Source organism: Truncatella angustata (genome assembly GCF_020726525.1).
Source record: "Truncatella angustata strain MPI-SDFR-AT-0073 chromosome Unknown BKA67scaffold_1, whole genome shotgun sequence".
In the NCBI taxonomy this organism is placed as follows: domain Eukaryota; kingdom Fungi; phylum Ascomycota; class Sordariomycetes; order Amphisphaeriales; family Sporocadaceae; genus Truncatella; species Truncatella angustata.
The window spans coordinates 6,646,226-6,669,228 of record NW_025763381.1 but is presented as its reverse complement, the minus strand read 5'-3'; the positions used below and the strand labels follow the sequence as shown (position 1 = coordinate 6,669,228).

The window sequence follows — 23,003 nt, the reverse complement described above, 5'->3', positions numbered from 1 at the left end:
TTGCGGTTGTGGGGCATTGATTTCAAAAGATACCATAGATCAGCTAGGCGTTTAGGCTTCATGACGAATTCACTGAGAATATATCAAGTTTATGCACATTGGTAGTCAGTTGGAAAGGAGTACCTCCAGTTAATAGTCAAGGAGGAAAAAATTCGAGAGAGAATTGCTTCCTGTGAGAGTCCAGAACAAGCCCGAAGTACGAAAAACGTGACGCTTAGGACTGTGGTTCGGACTATGACGGGTCAGGAGTCGGCAACTCACAATAGCGGCACTGCCTCCTCGACTTGTAATGGTCAAAGTTTACATAGTCTCCCATTCTGTGTTTGGACACCTTGGTCGGCAGTTCTCACTTCCCACTCTTCGCTCCCCACTCCTGTCGTGGCATAGAAGACGCCTTTTGGATCCCACTTATGCTTCAAGCGGAGTAGTTCAGCGTACTGCTCGCCATAGAACTCCTTCTGCCAGTTCGGCTCCATGACGTGTGCCTCGTTCAGATAAGACCCGCCACCCTCGCTGGCCGGTGCTACTCGTCGCCACGGATCTAACACAGCGTTGACCTCTTCGTGCGCTGCCTTCAGTTCCGATGGCGTCGCATTATCTGGGACAGGAGCGTTCGAGATAAGAAATGCGATCGTCTCGCGCCAGGCCGAACTGACGGCGTTGTCAACATCCAGTCTGTTGCGCGGTGCCTGATGATAGCCGAAGAAAGTACGGTTGGACCCAAGCTGTTGGATGGCGGCAAAGGTGGCGTTGAACTTGACGGGGTCCTCCCAGTTGCCTCGAGGAAACAGTCGATTCCCCGGCATGCTGGAAGATCGACCCACATTGTCCTTCCCAGATGGTGAGTCTCGCATGGCGAAGTTCGCGTTATACGCAGATAAGTAGTCTTCATGGTAGGTTGTGTTAGGTGACACAGAGATGCCCTGTTCCTCCAGGCGATCAAACCATGGCTTCACGAGAAGGTTGAAGGATTCGATAGTATGGTTCGGTGCAAAGAATGGTGTCATGGTAAACTGATAGGATCCGTTGTTCAAAGCCACCATGAACCAGGAATATGTGCCTGCGTCAGTATAATGAATAAACTCCTCGAAGTATGCACGCAATGCCAGCCAGAATGTTTCGTTGCTGACAGTTGGGCCAGTTCCAAAGCTGAAAGTGGACGTCACGATGTTGACTTTGGGGTGAACTCTAGAACTGTAGTGTCAGTCTACTATCGTGCGTTATATCGCGATGACTCTGAGCCAAATATGAGAAGTCTTACCTAACAATAGCGGATGTCACGATCCCGAAAGTGCTACCTCCTCCGCCACGTAGAGCCCAGAAGAGGTCTAGATTGGAGAGCTCGTTCGTAGTGATAAACTTCCCATCTGCGGTCACCACTTCAAAGCCCAGTACTTGATCTGCAGCCATCCCATACAATCCACTCATCGGGGTGTGACCACCACCGGCCAAGTATCCGCCAGCAAATCCCACGCTCTGCAATTGTGTGAGAATAGTTTTAATTGTCTGGTCTGGGAAACAAACCTCGCAAATGCCTCCAAGCGCGGTTACGCCATGCGAATTGGCTGCTTCATATACTTCACGGACTGTGACACCAGCACCCACCTTGAGGGCACTTCCGCTGTAGCTAGCGCTCTCATACTGGGGAAGGAACTCAATGTCTTTTAGATGATGTGTCCATACGCTCAGCGACCCGGCTCCCCCAGACTTTCCTAGATAGTCATGGCCGGTGTTTTTAATCACTAGTCGGACATTTGAATCTCGGGCAAAGTTCAAGGCTAGCTGTATCTGAGCGACGCTGCTAACGTTAACCACGTATGCTGGATATCCTCCCAGAGTACACGTGCCATTGGTGTCATTAGAGGGCAAACAGCTTCTCCCTTGCCAGAGGGGCCACATAACCGAAGTAGGGTCTGCTTCACTGCGAGACGTCAGTGCTAGATCTCTCATACAATATTAGTCAGTTGGGACAATCTCACTGCAAGTAAGGATTGCTGAAGTTTGTAGTGACAATGTCGCACTTCTCCTTGTCAAAAACACCCCAACTCCGATAACATGCTGCCGCTATTGGAATGGTCGGGATGAGTGCCCCGTTGAGGCGCGCGTCCAAGTCGTCCCATTCCTGTTCCGACGGCCAGGCCGCATCCCCTGGAAATGCTTTGCATTCTCCGCTGCTCAGAATCGGACCATCGTCGGAGCTTTGCACCTTCAAGGATGATACTTCGTACTCGAACAAAGAGTTTCCGGATATGCTCTTTTCCACCGTCGGAGCTGTGTGGTGAATATTTCGCGCCCCGATCAGTCCTGGTCGAGTAAGGAGAGTAACGCAAATACTGAGGAAGCGGAACCTAAGACTCATATTGAACGTGTGCTCTCTTGCAATGCTACGACATGGCTAGAAAAGCGAGACTCTGGGCGACTACGCGGAAGAGTATACAAATGTTCACCGTGGGAGCGGTGGTCCTTTTTGGTGGTCGGGACGGCAGCTGTCTGCAGCATTCGTGTCGAGCCGCTTACTGACAGGAGATTATAAACATTTGGGGTTACATTGTACAAATTGCCTATGCTCTTGGCACCAGTTGCAGACTTGTTCAAGAATTACCATGCGGTCGGTGCATGACCCCGCACGACGATCTTCTTGTCGCGGCACTTTCCTCTCGGCAGGATATTGCTTACTGCCACGATTGTTCGATGACCCAGGAAGTAACACATCATGTCATGGGCAGATGGCTTGGTTGAGGTCTTGGCAGGGCGTGACATGAGCTCAACGTGAGCAACTCTACGTCTAGTTGACTTCATGATATTCAAGGGCTCCGCAAACGCCAACGTGCAGCATTGAACGAGCCCTTTCTATGCCACGTAAAGACGGTTGCCTCGCCGTTGGAAATTGTTGACTTTACCCTTGTTTTCTTGCAATCGCCTTTGCGCATTGGCGCTTGTGGAATACTCCCCAGGTGCCACCTCCACATTGTACGGTTCTTCTGCTCCTGGCTTGGGATAGTGATGATAGTCTTAAATGCGTCACAGGCGACGTTGTGTATGTGCGTTGTTCTCGAAAGGGCAGAAGCGGACCCTTATAGGTGACGAGCTCTTCGCCTGGTGGTAACGAAAGCTAAAATGCTATAAGCACATACGAATATGGTTAATTTTGGTTAGATGTAAAGGCCGGAAACGTGCTTGCGCGCTCAGTGAGTCGGTCGAGGAAACTATTTTCGGGCCGGATCTGCCATGAAAGTAGATTTCAGGCACCAATCAATAGTGACAATACAAACACCCCAGACCAGCTATATATATATGGGTTGGTGGTTGTCAAGTGGAGGCTATAATCTACGTGTATGAGCAAACTTTTCTCCCGCTCATGATATTCAACCATATCATACAACGCACTCTATAGTTACTCTAGTATGACTCAGGCTGAAGATCAATTATAAGAGCAGCTCAAGTACCATACACATGGTTTTATAGTAATCTACTTCGTCGTCGTCAGATTTTAATGTTATCTTTGTTGTAAAAATCAGTTGCGTTTTTATCCCTGAATTCATAATTCAACTGACAAAGTCAACCTGGACAACAAGCATCGAAGTCGTAGTTTCTCAGTAGGCTGGTGATGACTCCTGACAAACATCCACAAGAATATGCTTGTCGCTTGGTAGGAATTAGTGGAAAGGTCGTATTCAGCGATGTCAAAGAACCAGTAACAAGAACATTGCTACCCCATGTCAAGTTTATGAATACTTATGTATCAGAATTCCAGTATGTCCTTACACCTCTCAGGTCAAGGTGGATAGTTCATAAATGCCGTTTCCAACGCTGGACCTGACTAGATTGGCCAACTTTTCATAGCCGAGACCGATAACGTTGGTATGAACCAAGCATCACCAATTTCAGTACTCGATGTAGACCCTAGGGATTAACATTCTTTTTACAAAAGTAACAACACATTTCCTAAACAGACATCTTACTACTCATCGAGATATTCAGATTGATACATCAGTACTAATAAACTCCGTCGCCGGTTTGTTGATTTCGCTGTATGGGTTGTTCGTAATACAGTGCCATAAAACTTGGCATATTTGGTCTGTTTCAATGCTATAAAGATTTCCATGAAATCATTGAGGGCATACGAGTCAATTTTGTAATGCTAAACATGATAAATAAATCCATATTGGCAATGCCCCAGTCATTTGGCTAAAGAATATACTCGATAACACGATATCATAAATAAGAAGACCGTTTAAATTATGATCAAGGATTATTTTAAGCGGGCAGCCATTTTAGCGCTTTGCCCGAATGTGAATAGCTTCAATTCTAGCTTAAAAGTGTGTGTTTATATACGTCATATATAGGCGATATATTCGATACAGTCTTCTTAACGACCCTGACTACTGCAAATGCCCATATAACTAGGCTAAAGAAGGATTACCTACAAAAGGAGGCCAGTTCACTGTAAAGTGAAAAGGGACACGAATGGTTGCCGGAGTCATTACTCTTTGAGTCTAAAGATAAGCCCTATTACGAACCTGAGAATTTCTCAGGGAGGAATACCTATCATGCGTAACTGGCTCGCCTATTAGGTTTATGATAAATTACCTGCGGAGTAAACATTTAGTTACCATGGAAGTAATTGGACGAGGAGCCATGTGTGCAAGACGACACGGTGATTTTGCGAACAGAGTTCTGCGAGAACAAATCGCCGCCCGAAGAGTGGGGGATTATTAGAAACGCTAATAACAATACAGAAACGCAAATGATCTGCTATAAGGTACAGTCGAGTCGTAGTCTTGAAGTGTTGCTAGACCAGTTGGCATTTTGAAGTTATCCCAAAAATGTGGTACCTTGAACATGATTATCACAAAAAAATAACGCTGTTGTGATTTTTTGATGACGATTAGCAAGCCGTTCCATTATATTGACACAATCAGTTGGGATGAGAAGTATCTCCTGTGACAGGAAAACCCTCGCTAAACGCGCTTGGCACGTGTGCTGGTGCAGATTGTTTGTTCGTCGCAGGGCCGCATGTCGTTGGAAAACCCGTAAATATTGATTATTGACCAAAAACATATAGTTTGCCTCTGATTTCTGCTTCCTGAATTGAGTCAACAGTGTAATGCACACTGAGCGTGTTGAGTGCAACTACTGCCCAACTTATAGTCGAGCGAGTTTTGCTCCCGCAGAGACCTTGGTGACGCTTATCTTGAACTGATCGACGATGACAGTATCATCTTGTTATCAGATCGCGCCATCACCGAAAATAAGGAGAAAACTGCTCATTCATGGATTAACATACATGATTGTCCGAGACAACTGCGACCCAGGCGTCGTACTCGAGTGTTAACGTTATTCAGGTGCATGCCGCACCTTCCTTTCATAGCTCTAGTCCCATAATCGACATCACTGGCACCCCCGTCTTGGAAGCTTGCATCGTCAAGTGCCGTGATACAATATCAAGGTCTAATACCAGATGCCATATTCAGTTCGTCTTTTTAACTAAATCCGTGATTGTTGCATTGGGATTGGATCTATACTCAGGCTAATATCTTTGCACCCCAAGTGACGGTGCAGCACATTTCTTACTTAAAAGGCTTGTTCTACTTGGCTTCACTTGGCGACATCTCTTCAACTGCCCAGTTTCAGTCCTTAACATCGACACAGCGATCACAGCACGTCCCTCGACGCCATGCATGTGTCTTTCCTTGCCTTGGCCGCTACGGCTGTGGGCAGTTTTGCTTTCCCCACATCCAACTTTGGCGGTGCTGAGAAACGCTCTTTTGCAAAGACCAACATCTTTGAGTCAATCAACGCAGCACCCACCAGATGGGCTAAGCAGGATATCCATGAATTCAGCAAAGATGACGCAACAATGGAACTGCGTATTCAACTCGTACATCAGGACATGGATAAGTTTCACGAGCTTGCTCTAAACGTACGTAAAATAGACATTCCAATAGAGCCCCACAACACTTATTTCTGGTTAATATAGATTGCAACCCCTGGTCATACGCTGTACGGAAAGCATGTCTCACAGGATGTCATCGACAGCATGATTGCGCCCAAGGATGAATCGAAGTCACTTGTACTAGACTGGCTTCGTCAACAGGGTCTCGCAGACAACGCATCTATTTCGACCCGTGGTAACACGATCATTGTGAAAGCCACTATTAGCCAGGCCGAAAAGCTCCTCGAAGCCGACTACAATACTTATAGTAAGTCTATTAGATATGACCTGGAGTCGAGTCCCTTATTGCTCCTGGCGTATACAGAAACTGCGTATCATAATTTGTAACAATAAGCGCTTACACTTCATAGCCAATGCCGAGACGGGCGAGCAGGTTGTCAGGACTCTCGCGTACAGCATTCCAGAGAGCCTCAATGGCCACGTGAGCATGATACAGCCCACGACGTTCTTCGGCTTCCGTTCAACCGTTAGCGAGGTCGCTCCGGCCTCCGAACCAAAGAGCGCATTTGAGATTGAAGCAGTAGCTGCAACTTGTACTAGTGGAGTCACGCCCGAATGTCTTTCCAACTTGTACAACTTTGCCTCAAGCACTGCCTCTCAGAGCAACGGTCTTATTGGGATCGCCGGCTTTCTTGAGCAACACCCCAGTCAATCGGACTTGAAAACTTTCTTGACCAATTATGCTATTACTGGTAATACGGCGGAGACGTATACTTGCGCGCTTATCAACAGTGGCACTTGTCCTGCCAAACCTGGTAGTGCTGTCGGTGTGGAGGCCAACCTCGACGTGCAATACGCTCGTGCGATCACCAAGCAAATTCCTAATGTCTTCTACAGCGTGGGAGGCCGGCCTCCAATCAGTGGCGGTGGTACTAACACTAATGAGCCTTACCTTGAGTTCCTGGAATACCTTCAGGGCCTCGATGACACGAATCTACCTAATACTCTCTCGATTTCTTATGGTGATGATGAAAGTACTGTACCATTGAGTTACGCCGATAACGTATGCAACTTGTTCTCTCAGCTTGGCGCCCGTGGTGTCTCAATACTCGCATCTTCTGGCGATTCCAGCGTAGGAACCACATGCAAGCTGAATGGCAAAACTCAATTCACGACAGCATTTCCCGCGGCGTGTCCATGGATCACGTCGGTTGGTGGTACCCAGGGTACAGCGACTGAACAAGCTTGGACAAGCGGTGGTGCAGGGTTCTCCGAGGTATTTGGCCAACCAAGCTACCAGACAGCTGCCGTCCAGAAATGGATATCGAGCAACAAAGACGGTGTGTCTGCGTACTTCAATGCATCTGGCCGTGCGTATCCCGATGTGGCGGCGCAAGCTACCAATGTTCGCATCGTCGTCAACGGCGCCGTGACCACGGTTGCTGGAACAAGCTGTTCCTCACCAATTTTCGCTGGTGTGATTCAACTTATCAACAGTGAGCGCTTAGCTGGAGGCAAGTCTCCGCTAGGTTTCTTGAACCCTTGGCTATACTCAAACGCCAGCTCTGGTTTCAATGATATCGCTACCGGCAAGTCTACTGGATGCCGAAGTGTGATTACTGGGGGTGCCGGCTTTTCTGCTATTTCTGTAAGTGAAACTATCACCGGCAAACACACCTCTTTAGACTGCTGACAGAAGGTATAGGGGTGGGACCCTGCAACCGGATGGGGAACTCCTGATTACGCAAAGCTATTGGCTATCTCAAATGCTACCTAGGAGATCAGTTCATCCTCTGTTGCATATCGGCATCAAATAATAGGAGCATGTGAATTTGAATGAAATCAATAAACGCACGTATTCATCCTGCGCATATATGTGCCCCTAGTTCCATGTGTATTAAACTAGGGATCTGAGACTGCCTAGTAAGCCTTATGCAGTGCACGTTGGCAACCACGCAGACTGATCAAGCTTGTGCCACCATGATCATGATCGTACCAAAGCATAGATATCAAGTATAAGAACTAAAGGGAGTGTGTATTATAGGGGACATATTTAGTGTTCCCTTCGAAGTCTTCGCGAGCGTCTGATAAAAAATACATATTAAAGAACGTAACGTGAAAAACTCCTTGAGCCGATCGATGACGCAACGAACCAGACTTATATGGTCATGATAAAGACCATAATTGGTCGAAGATCATTGCTAGAACTCAAGTCAAAGCCACCGTAGGGGCGCCATCCCGCGGGCAGCCATACTGCACCACTTCAGTATCACTTTCCGTATATTTATGACCCACGGATGCTCAAACCATACCGTGGCTGTATTTTTCCTTTGCATGTGGCACCAGCGCTTTGTAGAAAGTTAGATATGTAAGGTTGCATATCTCTACATAGTCTCCTGATCTTATGACCTCCAACCGAATCATCGTCACGCTATTATTGCACTCTCAGTGATGAGTATTGCTGCTCTTTCCGCAATTCCATAAACCGCAGTCTGTGTATGAGATGCAATGAGGACCGGTATCACACTCGCATCAACGACCCGAAGATTTTTTGTACCCCAGACTTTTAATTGCGAATCAACGACACCGCCGTCTTCTTTCGGGAGCATTGCACAAGTCGATGCCAAATGATAAAACGACAAGGACTGATCCCTGACAAAATCATTCCATTCATCATCAGTATTTACCTTGCCATTGCCAGGCTGGTACTCTTCAACGAGGATATCAGCAAGGGGCTTGGTATTGGCGAGCTTCCTTGCCAGTTTCCCGCTACTTATTAATGTCTTAACATCGTGCTCGCTAGAGAGGTACCCTGGGTCAAGATCTGGAGTGTCTGAAACATTTGCGGAAGTAATGTGCACCTTTCCGCGGCTGAGAGAATGCATAACGGCAATAACCTAAGTGGCAATCAGCGGTCAGTACCTATTTCAAGTAGGAAAGCACAAAGCTAGGATTTAAATGATCATCTGAAATAACAATTAAAATAGCTAGGAAGGGTAACATGGGCTTCTGTGACTTGCATACCATAGTAACGTAATTATTTCCGTAGTCCGGGTTGTCTGGAGTCGGGTAAGATCCGGTGCCTAAGTACCCATCTAGAAAAACAACCTCGACCTTTGGAACGGAATCATCGGCGAGCAGATCGAGTTTCTTCTTGTCAATGGTGTTCGTGGAATTGCCATATTCCTCTGTTGCGACAGCCAGCAGTGCGTTGGCAGTATCGTTTCCAAATGCCTGGTTGTAGTTCAGAAGGGCAATACCGTTAGGTATCTCATCGTATATAGAGAACTCGCGGTTTCCCCATAATGTCAGTTGCTCTGTCGCGAATGTTGAGTTATAGATGAGCTTGTCGAGTCCAGCATATCCATCTTTCACTTGCCATACTAGCTGGACCCTGATGTGGTCTTGCATGTTCTCCCCAACTCCTGCAAGATCGATGACTTGTTCGATACCAGCTTTTTTAAGGACTGCTTTTTGCCCTATACCTGATAGCTCAAGCAACCCTGGGCTTTGTAAAGAACCAGCCGACAAGATAACCTCCCGCTGCGCATGGAATTTCGTTCCATCTTCGAGCGTAACCCCGGTCGCAACAAAATCTTTACCGTCAGAATTGGCGAGATCCACGCGAGCCACTCTCGTGCTCAGCAAAACCTCCAAATTCGATTTGGACTTGGGAAGATACGAGTTTGCACTATAAGATCGCTTCCATTCAATTGTATCAATACTGCCTGGATGAAAAGCGACACCAAGTGGGTGACCACTCAGAGATTCTATGTTGTGTGGAATGCCCAGACTTTCCAATGAGGCTCTCCATAGATGCTGCGTCTCGGGTGTATATCGGCTGATAGTGGTATGGATTGGCCCTTCATGCCCTCGAACATCGAAGCCAGCTTCAGTGAGGTTTAAATTGGTGAAATTCTCGGAACGAACCATGGCTTCACTGACTGACTCCCAGTTCCAGCCTGGATTTCCAATTTCACCCCATGCATCATACTCAGCGATGCTGGCACGATTCCAGAGCATGAAGTTGAGGGCTGAACTACCCCCAAGTACCTTTCCACGCGGGACAGAAAACACACGATTACCTGCTTGTGCTTGTGGAAGAGTGGTCAAATTCCAATCCAACGGACCGCCGACTGTTGATCCTCGGAAGGCCGGAACATTGATTTTGAGGTCTTCTAGCGCAGATGGACCGGCTTCAATAAGCAATATACTATGATCTGGTAGGCTTTGACTTAGTCGAGTTGCAAGGGCAGTGCCGGCTGTACCTCCGCCTACAATTATCTGTGAAGCAGGTCAGCTCATATAATTATACATCGAAGTAGTTGCGATATAGGTTACATAGTCATAGCTTCCACACGTTGTTTTAAATACTGTCTCTGTCGAAGCAGAAGCAACACACACAGCAGCAATTCTCAAGAATACGGCACGAAACAAGTAAGACATGGCTTAAACGACAACATCAACCGAGATGGGTGGGCGCATGCATTTCTTGGGCAAGGTTGATGGGGACATATGCTCCTTAAATGTGCGACTGAGATGCGTCATGTGGTCGTACCCCAGGCTACTCCTCAGCTGCAGCACAGCAACACCTTAACTTACCTTTTTCTCGGTTTTCGTATTGGCTACCACGTGCATATTATATGCAGCCAAGTCCATTCTAATGGTGAAAACCAAGTTATGCAATGCATGCTGCAGGACGTTCGTCAGCCGCATGCAGTGCGCTAGGAGGGATATGTTGCATGATTGCGCTACTCCATAGCAGGATTGTTGCTTGGGTATATTCTTGAAGAAGAAAAAACTCCAATTTTGCCTTTATTAACATATTTCTATATATCTCCATACAATTAAAGTCGACAGTATATTGCATTCTTCGGAGGTGTAACGTAACTAAACAGTAAGTCCATATTGGCCATATTAGTCCCTTCCATATCATCCGTCTATGGACATACCTCAATCCAGGGAAAATTATAAGCGCACAACTATTATTCAAAATGCTCTGAAAAACTCTGTGGCAACCAATTCGCTGCCAAATATACACTAGGCCTTTGGCTGATGCAACTCGGTCTGTTCGTCCGTCCAGTCCCAGAATTGCTCTGCTGCGCCTGTTCCACCAAGGACTTTTGGTTTCGAAGCGTTGACCATATCCTTTGGGGCATTCCAAAATCTTCCCCAAGGGGCGACTACAACCTGTCAGCGTTTGCAAATCCAACTTCAGTGGAACGAGGGAAGACACTCACTGAAGGAACCAGACTTGTCAAGTGTAACTTCCGGCGAGAAGCCGGCAAAGATGTTCGTGTATGCACCATATACTGATGGATAGAGCACGAACTTCTTGAGCACCCAAGACATAATGGGCCCCTGAGTCCGCCAAAGTTCCGAGTCAAGATTTCCCGGATTCAGGGAAACGGATACGACTCCGTCAGTTTTGTGGCGAGCAGCAAACTCAGCTGCCTGAAGATAATTCCCGAGCTTACTGATGAAGTATGCATCGGATGGAGACTTCTTTCCCGCGCTGAGAACATTACTCATATAGTTCTTTGGGCTTATAGCTAGCGCAGCGGAAGACGAAGCCCAAACAATCCGAACGGTGTTCGGAGGTGATGATTTCGCAGTCGCTATTAAAGTCGATGTCAGATACTTGGTGAGCGCAAAAGTGCCGATACAATTGACGCCGAGCTGTATTTCGTAGCCCTGCTTCGATTTGGATCCGTTTTCAGGAAATGCAAGGCCAGCATTGTTGAAGAGAACATGCAGCTCTTGTTCGCGGCTAAGAAACTTGTCCGCAGTGAGTTTGATGCTTGGCAAATCCGCAAGATCCAGTTGAATGAAATTCAACTCTCCATGTGAATTTGGCAGTCTTGATTTGATAGTAGATATTGCGTCTCGTGCCTTCTGCTCCGAGCGCGCGAAAATGTATACCCTTGCATTTTTCGAGTAACACAAGGTCGCTATCTCTTTACCGATGCCTGTATTCGAACCAGTAATAACGATGACCTACAGCGAGTTTATCAGATTTTGCACCGCACCAAACACACAATCTACCGGAAAGCATACCTTATCTGTCAGGTCAGGGATATTATGCTCCGTAAAGGTCGGCTTCCCCGGGAATGTCTGCCGCATTAGACTGATTGAATTACCCATGGTTTTGTAGTGTATTTGCGTATTGGATTTCTGGGATTTGGTTGTTGATTTATCGAACTGCTGAGAAGAATGCGTGGAAAGTGACTTCTTGACTGATACATGATTGCTAAGATACGGAATGAGTTTTCTGGCTTATATAGACAATATAAAGGCAGGTCGCCTGCAACAAACATTCCACAACACGCAAGCTCGTACTGGCGATCGGAAGCACAAGGATTTAGTCAGTCAAACCCGCGGGTTGCATTGAGGTGAATTCCAGGGGCTTGAAAAGTCTCCGGCGGATTTAGTGCCTCGAGCCGAGGCTTCGTGCGTCTGATGCCCTGCGCCACACCTATTGCCAATCACTTCTCCAACCAGGGATCGTGGCGCTCGGGTTTACACGCCGCGCCCCAGCTCAGTAAACCCCACGGGATCCGACTTTCAAAGCGTTGATGACGTTCTATGATACAGCAAATAATGTCTCCAGGCACAGAACGCGAAAGCTCCTACATTCCAGCGGCCTACGGTAACAGCTGTCAAGCCTGCGCCCATGCCAAATGCAAGTGCTTTTACCAACCAGGAGGGACGGCCTGCGAGCGGTACGTGTCAACCTCATATTTGTATCTGCCGTGTATTATTTCATGCAAGCTCAATGGTATTTATCCCGCTATGGTACCTCAAGATTCCTGTCACTCTTTTGAAGTGCAAAGAGACTGAAAGGTCACGCAGTTCGAACAATGCAAGTTGGGGCTGAATGACAAAGTAAGGCATGGGAGTGGTGCGCACATGGTATCACCAAGTTAGTGTACTTGTATCCACTTGCGTATAGTCACCAAGCTTGGACCCTGTACGACTTGACGGGACGAGTGCCCTTGATCATTTACCGGAGATAATGATCATGTAACATACAGGTTGAACATGGCTGAATTTTGATCACAGGTGTTCCCGGCTTGGTAAGCGGTGTGAACCCGGAACCACCAGCCGCAAGCGTAAAGCTGAAGGTTCTCATCACCAACTACCAACACCAAAACCTTTGACCACGCCTTCGAGGTTGGAGGATAAGCTCGACGACTTGGTATCACTACTACGTACCCAAGTCGAAAAACAAGCCACCCATTCCCAGTCGTCACATCCATCAACTGTGGAAAGCACGCCGTCAAGTATTGGACCGGTCACAGTTACCGATTATCAGCCGGAAGTGGTGGTTGACATCGAGAACAATTATGTGCAACTGTTGAGGCCCATAGGCCCATCCACAACGAGGTCACCTGTCCAAGAAGATGTCGCAATTCATCATATACCGGATCTCAAATCGAATGAGCAATTAGCCACCTTTCGTCGAGCGTTTCTACCAATGTTCCCTTTCGTACACATTCCTAGTTCCCTAAACGCAAGCGAGCTCCGTCGTGCGAAACCTTTCCTGTGGCTGAACATCATGGCTCTGACAACAAGTAAGCACCAAATCAATGTTGAAATCCGTCCCTCCATGGTTCGGCGTAGTCGATATCGTACCTTTTTGGGAGGGGCTTTCCTAAAGGGTTTTCCTCCCTGTAGAATAAATTCCTACAGAAAATCAGCACTTTTCTGTGACGGTGTTCTATACAAGATGAAAAGATTGCAAAGCTGACCTATATGCTATAACTAGTGATAGTCTCACAGCAGTTTGCGATAGAGGAGACGATATGGAAGATCATCTCGCAACGAATTGTTGTGCAGCACTTCGCAGATCTGGATTTATTGCTTGGACTAATTTGCTTTGCTTCTTGGTCTCACTATTTCAAGAAAGAGAAACCGTTCATGACCATGCTCGCTCAGCTGGCTGTCTCGCTCTCACTTGAATTAGGCTTACACACAGAAGTAAGTATTTCTCTGAAATAATGTTTTAACTTGTGATATGAGTAGTACGGATGTTTCATTACATCTATATGTAGCACTGGTTTTCATGAAGGTCTGAGCTAACAGAAAACCGCGAAAAGGTTCCTGCCAAATATGAAAGGGTTTCTAAACCACCTCAGACTAAGGATCAGCAACCTAAGCGCCGTTCGTTGGAAGAGCGACGCACCATGTTAGCCGTGTTTCATTTGACATCTGCGTAAGTTTGGAACTGATATTTCAGATCATCACTGACCTCGAAGCTCCAGTACATGGGCCGCCTATCGAAAGACAGAGCCTTTGAAATGGAGCCCTTACCTCGATTCCTGCTTACGCATCATCTCCGGCGATGGGGCTCAGAATGAAACCCGACTAGATGCCGTCTTAGCTGCGCAAATAAAATGTCATTTCATCACCAACGAGTTGCTTTCAGATAGCCATGACGACACGAGGTTGACCACGGATGCTGTACGGAGATCTCCTATGTTGACTACGGCCTTGCTAAGACAACTCAACGATATACAGCAGAGCCTACCGGTAGAGGCGCGCTCATTAAGTAAGTCCATGACATCCCCTACTTACTCGGTCTACTCCTCGAGCCACTGCATCCAATCCTGAAGACGTAACACCGAGAACATGGCCGCTGATCATCGTCAGATACTGTTCAACTATATATCTACAACTCTGAACTCTCAATACGAGAGTACGTGTTACGGAAGCCAATCAACAAGATGGCAACAGCCGATATGCAGAGGTTGAAAGATCTTGACTCTTGCCTAACAGCTGTTGAAGGTTGGCTGTGCGCCTTCACTGAGTTGCCTCTAGTTGACGCGATTGGCACTCATGTTGACAACTTCACACAATTTCTTCACAGCATCGTCGTGCTTTTCAAACTGTCAACCTTAGAAGAAGCTGGGTGGGATCTTGAGGAAGTGAGAAGCCGCGCTGATATTTTCGGAATTTTGGACTCTACAAGTCGACAGATCGAAGGCATTGTGGATGTCAATGGAATGGTGGATGCGGATGGCCCACGGAGCGGTCTTTTCTTCAAAGCCAAATATCTGTGGCGGGCCATCAAGGCTCTACTCCAGGCCGAAATGCCTGCACATCTGAGCAAGTCTGCGGACGCTGACAACGGAGATGCACCCGCCACACTGGTGGAGGAAATTCCGATGGATGATTTCATGATGAATCTTGCTTACGAGCCGTGGTTATCGGACATATTTATTGACGACTGGGCACCGGCCATGTCCTTCGAAATGCCTCTGGAGGGGTATGATAGCAGATAACAACTCAAAGTGGCATGATAAAAAAGGTTATGTCACACTTTCTTGCCAAAGAACACAATACAAAAAGATGTTGTGTAGCTTGGCGACAAACGGGTATAAGATTTCCGAACAGTTGCCTGGTATTATTACTACTACAAGCAGTACATAGGAGGGCAGATCTAAATCCATGACATGTACTTGAACTTCGTCTCGAGGGCTCAATTTCAGTAACTTTCCCCATCTCCGATATAATACCACGTTATCGAAGTGACAAGTCGTAGGGGCCATGTCTGTGGTTATGCTGGCTTAGCCAGGGCCAGCTTCGACAGCAGATGTATGACCAATTTATCCGAAATAATTATTATCTAAAAGGAAAGAAAAAAGGTTAAATGATAATGCCTGCATCGTCTCACGAGAAACGTGCGATATTTTCGACGGCGCTGACACGACCCCTAGTTGTCCCCGAAGGTGGTTCGACGATGGTCACAAATTTGTGACCGCAGGTCCTCAATTGCGGAACTTCCAGGGACTATAACCACAGTGCTTCAACATAGGCTAGGCCCAGTGCAATTGCCTGGGTAGTTATTCGAGATAAATCTGTGTACAGTTTCGATGCAGATGAGTTCAATCCGACACGATGGCTGGAAGGGACAGACAATAAACTTCTTAGTGACTGGTGAGGGTGAAGTTGTGCAGCTAGACTAATTGACAGGGAGGCGAGAACCGTACTTCCTTAGTTTTGGAGCCGGCTTCAGAACGAGGTGTGCATTAGGATGAGATAAGAATGAATCTTCACCGTCACACTAGTACTTGTGGCTAACTTTTATTGAGACATAGTAATAATAGAAATGGGCATGGTCACGGTCAGTCGACTTTGGGAAGGATCATCTAGCACTGCGCTGAGAAACAATCCCACCCGTTGAACACGCCAATCCAGGGGAAGCACCGAAAGAGTTCACAGGGTGAGTACTGATTCCTCTCTCCAGCTATTGTCACGGCTTACGTGCTTCGTCTTCACTGTAAAGCCCTTGAAGGAGAAATTGTCGTAAAATTGACCTTCCGGGTCTGGATGTTTAATGGCCGGTGGTCACTACAACTCTGAGTTCAAGTTGTTGAGGGCCTTGTTGGGACCATCCAAGCAACGTCTGCTTTTCAGAGACGCAATCACAAGCCGCACTTGGCACAGGGGCGATTTAGTGGTTTGTGGGTAGAGCCACGTGCGGCCTTGAGCATGTTCCTCATTCTCAAACATTCAAAGGGCTGCCGTCGGCACAATCAGGGGCCGACAAACCCAGGCAAAGGGGATTCAACCTGTTCGAGACCATGAGATCAGCGGGTTTGGCATTGGATACGGCAAGGAGACCGTTCTTGGCTGATAATGAATGACAACAAAATATGAGCACTAAAGTTTTAGCCGGGTTGCGCTCAATGCGCCAAGTCAAGGCCACTCCACGTGGCTTGTCCCTATCTCCACCAGGCATCTGGGGTAAAATGGGAGAACCATAACCCTGGGTCATCTCTTCATCTGAATAAGTAAAGATACCATATTCTTGTCCATCTTTCTAGAGCCATGAATTTACATTATACGCAAGCTACGATTTACGAAGGTGGATCGTCCATGTGAAAAGTTCCTCAATGCTCTGTAACAATACACACAAAATCACCCCCAATCACTGCATCTAAGGGCGATGTCAACACCAGCTGCTAGTCATGCTCTTCATTCCGATATGGAACCTGGACTTCCTCCATCCTACATAGATGCCGTTGCGATCAAAACAGCATTTCGTCATCTCGATCGTTCAGGCTGCGCGTTCCCAAAAAAGTTCTCAATTTCGCCAAACAGTACGGGATCCTCAATCAAATGGATTCTTGGAGAATACCGTCATCAACCCATCTTCGCTATCAGCAGGAGAGAGCCACGCAGCGGCAACAAGCCAGATGTAATTCTGCACGATGGTATTTCACTGAACGACCCTACACTTGCCTCATTCCGGTCGCTTGAAGGTACACCACGGACCTGGAAAGTTAGATTGCCGCCAAGCGACGCCGAGCCTGATGTGGGTTTCGAAATCGTTTCAGCGGGCAACGACTGGCGCGCTCAGAAACGACCAGTTCTGAAATTTTCCGTGGCGACCGAGGTCCGCAGAGAAAGAGAAGACTTCGAGTGGCGCTCAAGCAATAACGACAACATCAGGGGCTTACTGGGTGGGCAGTCACTAGGTTGGAAACTGGTCCGCATTACAAAAGATGCCTTCACCGATCAGATACGTGGACCGCGTGGTGCATGGCCGAAGACAAATAATGGTGCAGAAATTGTCGCCGTATTCTCCAGTGGCAGCGGGCTTCTTGTGGGAGATGATTGGAAATTTGCTTTCGTAGGCACGGGGGCAAATAGCGTTTTGGGTAGCCGTTGGGAGATCATGACGGTGATCACTGCATTGCTGATATTGGACACAACGATTAGGACAAACCCGGAGATTGGATGAGGGTTGCTTCCAGCGATTGAGTCAATATTATCTATATCCCATTTGGTTTTCAGTGTCGATAATCAGCGCGTGCTATGATATAAACTGAGCCGTACTAGTATGACGGCAGCATCGGTATAGCAGTGGTTCATCATAAATTTTCGTTGGCCTTACTAGAATAATTCCTGTTCAGGCTTGACCTCCACATACTAACAGGAGTCATGTTCAAGACGACTCGAAAATTACAGTTCACGAGCTTATAGTGAGACCATCTGATTCTGGGGGACCTTCGTATACTGTGACCACAAAAGTCAGCTGAGAGATAAAGAGAGTTGAGGTCCGTTCAACGAGGTAACAGAGCACTTACCGTGTCGTGCATGAACGATATACCAAACCGCGGAAATTGCCATGAAGCCGACCCAGACGACCGAAGCATAGTTCATGGTAGTTTCGGTTACTGGAATCGCGGTGGGCATCGAGAAAAGGATTAACTCGAATGCAATCCAGCTCACAGCTATGATGTTAACAGTCCAGCCGATAGTGTTTCCCGGAGACCATTTCGCAGAATTGACACCACGACGCCATTTCAGCATTGATAATGCAATTGGAATACCGTATGATATCGCAAGTGCAATGACACCAACTGATACAAATGCATTGAATGCAGACGAGTTTCCAAGGTAGATTAGACCAAGCAGCATCTGAACAAGAGTTGTGAGCACGAGTGCCCAGATGGGGGTCCCGTGTCGCTCGTCAATCTTCGACCAAACTCTGGAAAGGGGAATCGCACGGTCGCGAGCAAAGGCCCACGTTGTCCTTGAGGCAGCTACGGTGATCGAAATCGAGCAGAAGAGAGTGATAATGAGCACCAGGACAGTCAATGCTAGAGCACCACTGGCTGATCCCATGACTCGAAGAAATATGTATGGAAGAGCTTGTCCAAGGGGCGCCGTGAGGATATCGCTAAGAGCAGGCATAGTTGCACATATCGGAATTACCTACAAGGTTTCAGCTATCATTGACCACATGCCTTGTCGAACAAACTCACGAAGAAGAGACCTGCTATTCCGCCAACTGGCACACATAATGCCATCGCTTTGGGAAGCTTGGTGGTCGCATCACCACATTCTTCAGCCATTGATGATATCATGCCAAGAGCAGAGAATCTTAATACGGTGGTCAGACCAACCAACAAATGTGGAAAGTATTTGTGATGACATACGTGTATGCAGATGGGAGGGTCCCAATCAAAAATGAAAAGCTGCCCCAGCCAGATATGGTGGAATCGTAGTATCCCTAGACAGAGTCAACTATATAAACCCAGTTCATAAATATCGAGCTTACTAATGTATCTCCTGGTGAGTTGCGACCTGCTTCTGCTTTTGTTGAGAGACAAATTAGGGTGATAAATATGGTGAGGGCGGTGAATGCAGCACAGAATGTGTCCACTGTGGGCAAGAACTTGTTTCCAAATGCCACGATCACGAATGTAATCAGACAAAGTGCATAGAAGATCAGAAGGAGTTGGTAAGGTTGCCACTCGTAGTCTGGGTAATAGATTGCCACTGCTGCAGCTAGCAGAGAAGCAAAACCAAAGTTCACAGAGAGTGTAATTGTCCAATTACCCACAAGCCAAGTCCATCCGGTGATGAACGAGAGCAAAGTCCGGTATCGAGGACCTGCGACTTGAAATGACCAATAGTACGGCCCTGGGATGGTAAGCCAGGAACTGAGGCAAAGTGGAGGGCCTTACCTGCAGAAGTTGGATATCTCGAGGCAAGCTCACCAAGTGAGATTGCAATACATTCGTCGACTATTAGTACCATGATCCAACCAAGAAACATGGCCAGTTGACCTAAGATAGACTATCAGAACTTCTATTAGAAGATATGCTCGAAGCTTAAACTCACCACCACCGTATATTGCGCTGATGAGAGGCCCTCCGAATCCGTAAGGAATCTACCAAAAATAATCAGAGACTTGTGAAGCTATCATAATTATTGTTCAAAGTGCCTACCGCTGCAATAGCTAATGACTGGAACAGTAAGGTGAACATTGACCGATTGCGTTGCAACTCAGGCTTGTAGCCAAGGGCAGTAAGATTGTACAAATCATTGCTTTCGCCTGACGAGGGTTCCAAAACCTGCCCATCTTTAATGTCTGATGACGGCTTCGTAGGTTGCGACGTGGTTTTCTTAAGAGAAGCCATTGTCACAAACTATGGTAAATCTGTTGTATCATACGTGATGCAGTGATGCAGAAATCAAGCCTATGTGGAAACACCAAGCAGCGAGATAGCGACATGATAAAAGGCTTGATTGCGCACACTATCTCACTCGGTACTCTTATCACATGGAACTTCTATTTGTATCCGTGCTTTGGCCAGAACAAGCTTATGTGCCTGTCGTACAACCTATCAGGCTCAGGTGATAGCACTGAGACCCGTGCAACCTCAACAACTGATCACCGAAGTTTGGAGGGTTCGCCGAGCCCATGGCGGAACATAGAAGCGAGATGAGCGTCTCCAACTCTCTGCTTGTCAGGTTCATGGCTGATGCCCTAGCAACAAACGGACAAGATAAGCATTCGTTAGAAGTTATGGAGCTGGAACTCAAAACTGGGCCAACGTGCATATTCACTGTACAACTGCCGCAGGGAAGGCTTGGCGTCGAGATAAGAACAAAGCTCATACTAATCCCTTTCAGGTAAAAGTACCCGGTAGAAGTAGAGGGTGCACTAGACTAGGCTCTTTTTGGATCAAATACCTTCGACTCGTATATTGGAGTGCCAGTTGCATTACGGTGGCATACAACACAGTTGCGACGTATAGTAGTGCCAAATAAGGCAATATGATGGCTTGGTATTGGAAAAGGTAGTGAGGAGATTTTTTTTTTTTGGGGGGGGGGGGGGGGGGGGGGGGTGGCAAAGTATGAAAGACAGAGCGAGGACCATGAAACATCAAGAAAATGCCAGTAATACTGAGTCTACTTTATATTTTCGAACTGCTTGAAATTCAATCACCAAAGCCTTCCCTAAAGTGTTGAAACTTCGGTCTCAGCTCTCCCACCAACAATGGCTACCGCAGCTGTCGCTTTTGCACACCATCCTAAAGCCCAGACAGATTTCAAGATCCCTTTGCTAGCCGGCGACAATGCTTATCTCGGAGATGTGTTCTCATCGGACAAGGTCAACCCTGAGAAGCCCGTTTCTGCCGGATTCTACCGGCTGGAAAAGGGGGAGCCATTGGTGTATACCTACAAATACGATGAAATGAAGATATTTCTGGAAGGCGATATGACTATCTCCGATGCGACGGGGCAATCAGTGGTGGCAGGAAAGGGCGATGTCTTCTTCTTTCCGGCAGGCTCAACAATAACATTCACTACGTCAGACTACGGACTGGCCTTCTACTGTGGACAAAGGAAGCACAACGACTTCTAAAGTCGATTGTACACGCTTGAGCATGATAAACATCGATGGCCTAAAGACATATAGAATACCCAATAGTCCCAGCAGAGGTACGACAAATCTATATGATTATGATGATAGTTTATAGAATTCAGTGCAATGCATCTGGAAATATCACATTGAGAACATGGTGGTGATCTAGTAGTTTTGGATAGAGAAGTTCTGTCTTAAACCGATCAAAAATTGAATTTATAAAAGCGGTGAAGCTGCTATGGGAATTCTAAAATGACATATTCTAAAAGAACTCGCATTCACCAAGGGTATTGATGAGTTTCGTTCTCATGATCCAAATTCAGCCCTCTTTCGACTTGCTTCTCATGTTCCTTATCCAGGTATTCCAACAAAACCTCTTCATATCTTTCCTTGCCCTTGTACCGACTAACATCATCTCCCCAGCTGCGTATGGCACTCGCAAGTCGGCCAGGCACGTAGTCTTCCTGGGCAATCTCAGTGATAGGATGAAAGTACGTTCTGACGGTGAACACAATCGCCCCTGTCTTTGGAAGTCTTCTTAGAGATTGTCGTTCAGATCGGAACCAATGATGTTCAATGGCGCGGTTCTTCTCTGCGGTTTGCCAGCTCAGCCCAGGAGAATCTTCGCCGCCAATACTCCAAGACCACGCAAGCGAGTCATCCACTTGGATGAAGTAGTTGTTGCGAGCGTAAAGCTCCTCGCAGTGCAGCCTGGAAAAGAACTTCATCATGCTAGATTCAAGTTTCTCCTTGAACTGGGGAACATCGCCCGAGGTGTGGATATCCGACATTCGCATGCCAAACTTGTCTTCCAATCTCCAGAATCCTGCTAAAAGAATACATCCAGCAAGAAGGTAGTATTCGCCGTCGGGCCTTTCTATCATTAGCGCAAGGTCGTCTTGAACCAGTCGACCCGCGATGCACATTGGATCCTCCTTCAAGGGTCGCTCCGTGATGTTGAAAAATTCTCCGGACCACAAGTTTTCAATGCCGTTCTCTGTGCGTTTAAACATTGTGGGATAACGTGCCGGCAAATAGTCAATTAGTTCCTGCAGGAACTCCATGGCCGCTGGGTGTGCCTCTGGTGCGGTTGCAAAACATTTGCTACCTCTTTCTCGAATGCGTTCAGCCTTGTCTGCGTGGTATTTGGGATAGTGGTTGTCCAGCTGAATCCAATCGTCGTAAGGTATGGACCGCAGGCCCATCGTAACGTTGTACTTTGGGCCGTATCTGAATGCGCGATACGGCAGCGGTTTGGTGGAACCGAGGTACCATTCTGGATATGGAGACGGGGTTGGGAACTTGAAATCACTAGGGATCCACTGGCCGGGTTGGCGTGGCGGGTTGATCCTTTTATGTTTCGTTATTGATCGTTTTTCAGGAGTTGGCGAAGCGGGTGGTGTATAGTTCAGCTTTTGCTGCTTTCGTCGCAATAGTGTATACAGAGCAACAGTAATAGTTGCCAAGAAAAGTAAGCATGCTGGCAGCAGCAAAGGCTTCTGCAGAAGAGAACTAGGGAGCAGCATTGTGCGCTGTCTTCTATCGATAGCAAGGCAGACTAGTATGTAGAGCTGATAAGATGGTTCATGTACGTGGTAGGACCCGGCACGAGCGACTATAACAGCAGTATACACATATATCGACACTAGTTGTATGCAGACATGAGCACAATTATCCTCTACCTTGTTTGTTATCGCATTGCCTGAGCTCATGGCGGCGATATTGGTCCTCGCGGCATGGCATTGCCTTTCTGGGCAACCACGATAGACTGAGGAGTAACGCCTGTAGATAGCGAGAGATAGCTTGAGATGCATCATGACAGACTAGAATGTGTACACGGTGCAGTGTAAGATACTTCCCCGCATTTCGGGAGGGGCAAAGGTGACCTACCAAGCCCTCCGTACGTAGCAGATGCGGCTGGGCTGGCAGCGCTTGGCA

The 23,003-nt window shown here is 47.2% G+C and overlaps 9 protein-coding genes across 9 annotated transcripts; 4 read left to right on the top strand and 5 right to left on the bottom strand.

Annotated features, from left to right (window-relative positions):
• Nucleotides 1-86: 86 nt before the first annotated feature.
• Nucleotides 87-2,605, bottom strand: BKA67DRAFT_70370 (uncharacterized protein). Its single transcript, XM_046109377.1, has 3 exons — nt 1,980-2,605; nt 1,262-1,921; nt 87-1,188 (listed from the first exon to the last, which is right to left on the bottom strand). The coding sequence occupies exons 1-3, from the start codon at nt 2,357-2,359 to the stop codon at nt 294-296; spliced, it is 1,935 nt and encodes a 644-aa protein (XP_045965059.1). The 5' UTR covers nt 2,360-2,605; the 3' UTR covers nt 87-293.
• A 3,072-nt stretch (nt 2,606-5,677) lies between these two features.
• Nucleotides 5,678-7,673, top strand: BKA67DRAFT_509873 (peptidase S8/S53 domain-containing protein; the record flags this gene model as incomplete). Its single annotated transcript, XM_046097275.1, has 4 exons — nt 5,678-5,923; nt 5,981-6,203; nt 6,307-7,544; nt 7,602-7,673. 4 exons carry the CDS (start codon nt 5,678-5,680, stop codon nt 7,671-7,673), a joined length of 1,779 nt encoding a protein of 592 aa, XP_045965058.1.
• A 649-nt stretch (nt 7,674-8,322) lies between these two features.
• BKA67DRAFT_687258 (GMC oxidoreductase) lies at nt 8,323-10,372 on the bottom strand (the record flags this gene model as incomplete). The annotated part of the gene is made up of 3 exons (XM_046109045.1): nt 10,238-10,372; nt 8,921-10,180; nt 8,323-8,793 (listed from the first exon to the last, which is right to left on the bottom strand). Exons 1-3 carry the CDS (start codon nt 10,340-10,342, stop codon nt 8,323-8,325), a joined length of 1,836 nt encoding a protein of 611 aa, XP_045965057.1. The 5' UTR covers nt 10,343-10,372.
• A 307-nt stretch (nt 10,373-10,679) lies between these two features.
• Nucleotides 10,680-12,262, bottom strand: BKA67DRAFT_549594 (uncharacterized protein). Its single transcript, XM_046101600.1, has 3 exons — nt 11,954-12,262; nt 11,137-11,893; nt 10,680-11,079 (listed from the first exon to the last, which is right to left on the bottom strand). The coding sequence occupies exons 1-3, from the start codon at nt 12,038-12,040 to the stop codon at nt 10,937-10,939; spliced, it is 987 nt and encodes a 328-aa protein (XP_045965056.1). The 5' UTR covers nt 12,041-12,262; the 3' UTR covers nt 10,680-10,936.
• A 178-nt stretch (nt 12,263-12,440) lies between these two features.
• On the top strand, nt 12,441-15,441 carry BKA67DRAFT_549590 (uncharacterized protein). Its single transcript, XM_046101599.1, has 6 exons — nt 12,441-12,618; nt 12,959-13,470; nt 13,665-13,876; nt 13,996-14,111; nt 14,161-14,447; nt 14,549-15,441. The coding sequence occupies exons 1-6, from the start codon at nt 12,482-12,484 to the stop codon at nt 15,178-15,180; spliced, it is 1,896 nt and encodes a 631-aa protein (XP_045965055.1). The 5' UTR covers nt 12,441-12,481; the 3' UTR covers nt 15,181-15,441.
• Nucleotides 15,442-16,585: 1,144 nt separating this feature from the next.
• Nucleotides 16,586-17,647, top strand: BKA67DRAFT_549584 (uncharacterized protein; the record flags this gene model as incomplete). The annotated part of the gene is made up of 1 exon (XM_046101598.1): nt 16,586-17,647. The coding sequence occupies exon 1, from the start codon at nt 16,848-16,850 to the stop codon at nt 17,643-17,645; it is 798 nt and encodes a 265-aa protein (XP_045965054.1). The 5' UTR covers nt 16,586-16,847.
• BKA67DRAFT_549582 (amino acid/polyamine transporter I) lies at nt 17,648-19,942 on the bottom strand. Its single transcript, XM_046101597.1, has 8 exons — nt 19,642-19,942; nt 19,535-19,583; nt 19,378-19,479; nt 18,969-19,333; nt 18,847-18,920; nt 18,673-18,790; nt 17,992-18,622; nt 17,648-17,920 (listed from the first exon to the last, which is right to left on the bottom strand). Exons 1-8 carry the CDS (start codon nt 19,831-19,833, stop codon nt 17,874-17,876), a joined length of 1,578 nt encoding a protein of 525 aa, XP_045965053.1. The 5' UTR covers nt 19,834-19,942; the 3' UTR covers nt 17,648-17,873.
• Nucleotides 19,943-20,602: 660 nt separating this feature from the next.
• On the top strand, nt 20,603-21,228 carry BKA67DRAFT_549578 (RmlC-like cupin domain-containing protein). Its single transcript, XM_046101596.1, has one exon. The coding sequence runs from the start codon at nt 20,697-20,699 to the stop codon at nt 21,063-21,065; it is 369 nt and encodes a 122-aa protein (XP_045965052.1). The 5' UTR covers nt 20,603-20,696; the 3' UTR covers nt 21,066-21,228.
• A 36-nt stretch (nt 21,229-21,264) lies between these two features.
• Nucleotides 21,265-22,850, bottom strand: BKA67DRAFT_549577 (uncharacterized protein). The gene has a single exon (XM_046101595.1). The coding sequence runs from the start codon at nt 22,775-22,777 to the stop codon at nt 21,344-21,346; it is 1,434 nt and encodes a 477-aa protein (XP_045965051.1). The 5' UTR covers nt 22,778-22,850; the 3' UTR covers nt 21,265-21,343.
• Nucleotides 22,851-23,003: the final 153 nt, after the last annotated feature.

Bases quoted from the DNA above. Each gene is read 5' to 3' on its own strand.
- BKA67DRAFT_70370 (XM_046109377.1), bottom strand. From the start codon at position 2,359: ATGAGTCTTAGGTTCCGCTTCCTCAGTATTTGCGTTACTCTCCTTACT. The intron at 1,922-1,979 runs GTGAGATTGTCC...GACGTCTCGCAG, and splicing joins TTCAGCAATCCTTACTTGCA to TGAAGCAGACCCTACTTCGG. The intron at 1,189-1,261 runs GTAAGACTTCTC...CTACAGTTCTAG, and splicing joins GTGACATCCGCTATTGTTAG to AGTTCACCCCAAAGTCAACA.
- BKA67DRAFT_549594 (XM_046101600.1), bottom strand. From the start codon at position 12,040: ATGGGTAATTCAATCAGTCTAATGCGGCAGACATTCCCGGGGAAGCCG. The intron at 11,894-11,953 runs GTATGCTTTCCG...AACTCGCTGTAG, and splicing joins TCCCTGACCTGACAGATAAG to GTCATCGTTATTACTGGTTC. The intron at 11,080-11,136 runs GTGAGTGTCTTC...GACAGGTTGTAG, and splicing joins TGACAAGTCTGGTTCCTTCA to TCGCCCCTTGGGGAAGATTT.
- BKA67DRAFT_549590 (XM_046101599.1), top strand. From the start codon at position 12,482: ATGATACAGCAAATAATGTCTCCAGGCACAGAACGCGAAAGCTCCTAC. The intron at 12,619-12,958 runs GTACGTGTCAAC...TTTTGATCACAG, and splicing joins GGAGGGACGGCCTGCGAGCG to GTGTTCCCGGCTTGGTAAGC. The intron at 14,448-14,548 runs GTAAGTCCATGA...GATCATCGTCAG, and splicing joins GGTAGAGGCGCGCTCATTAA to ATACTGTTCAACTATATATC.
- BKA67DRAFT_549582 (XM_046101597.1), bottom strand. From the start codon at position 19,833: ATGGCTTCTCTTAAGAAAACCACGTCGCAACCTACGAAGCCGTCATCA. The intron at 19,584-19,641 runs GTAGGCACTTTG...TATTTTTGGTAG, and splicing joins AGTCATTAGCTATTGCAGCG to ATTCCTTACGGATTCGGAGG. The intron at 18,791-18,846 runs GTATGTCATCAC...CACCGTATTAAG, and splicing joins ACCCTCCCATCTGCATACAC to ATTCTCTGCTCTTGGCATGA.
- BKA67DRAFT_549578 (XM_046101596.1), top strand. From the start codon at position 20,697: ATGGCTACCGCAGCTGTCGCTTTTGCACACCATCCTAAAGCCCAGACA.
- BKA67DRAFT_549577 (XM_046101595.1), bottom strand. From the start codon at position 22,777: ATGAGCTCAGGCAATGCGATAACAAACAAGGTAGAGGATAATTGTGCT.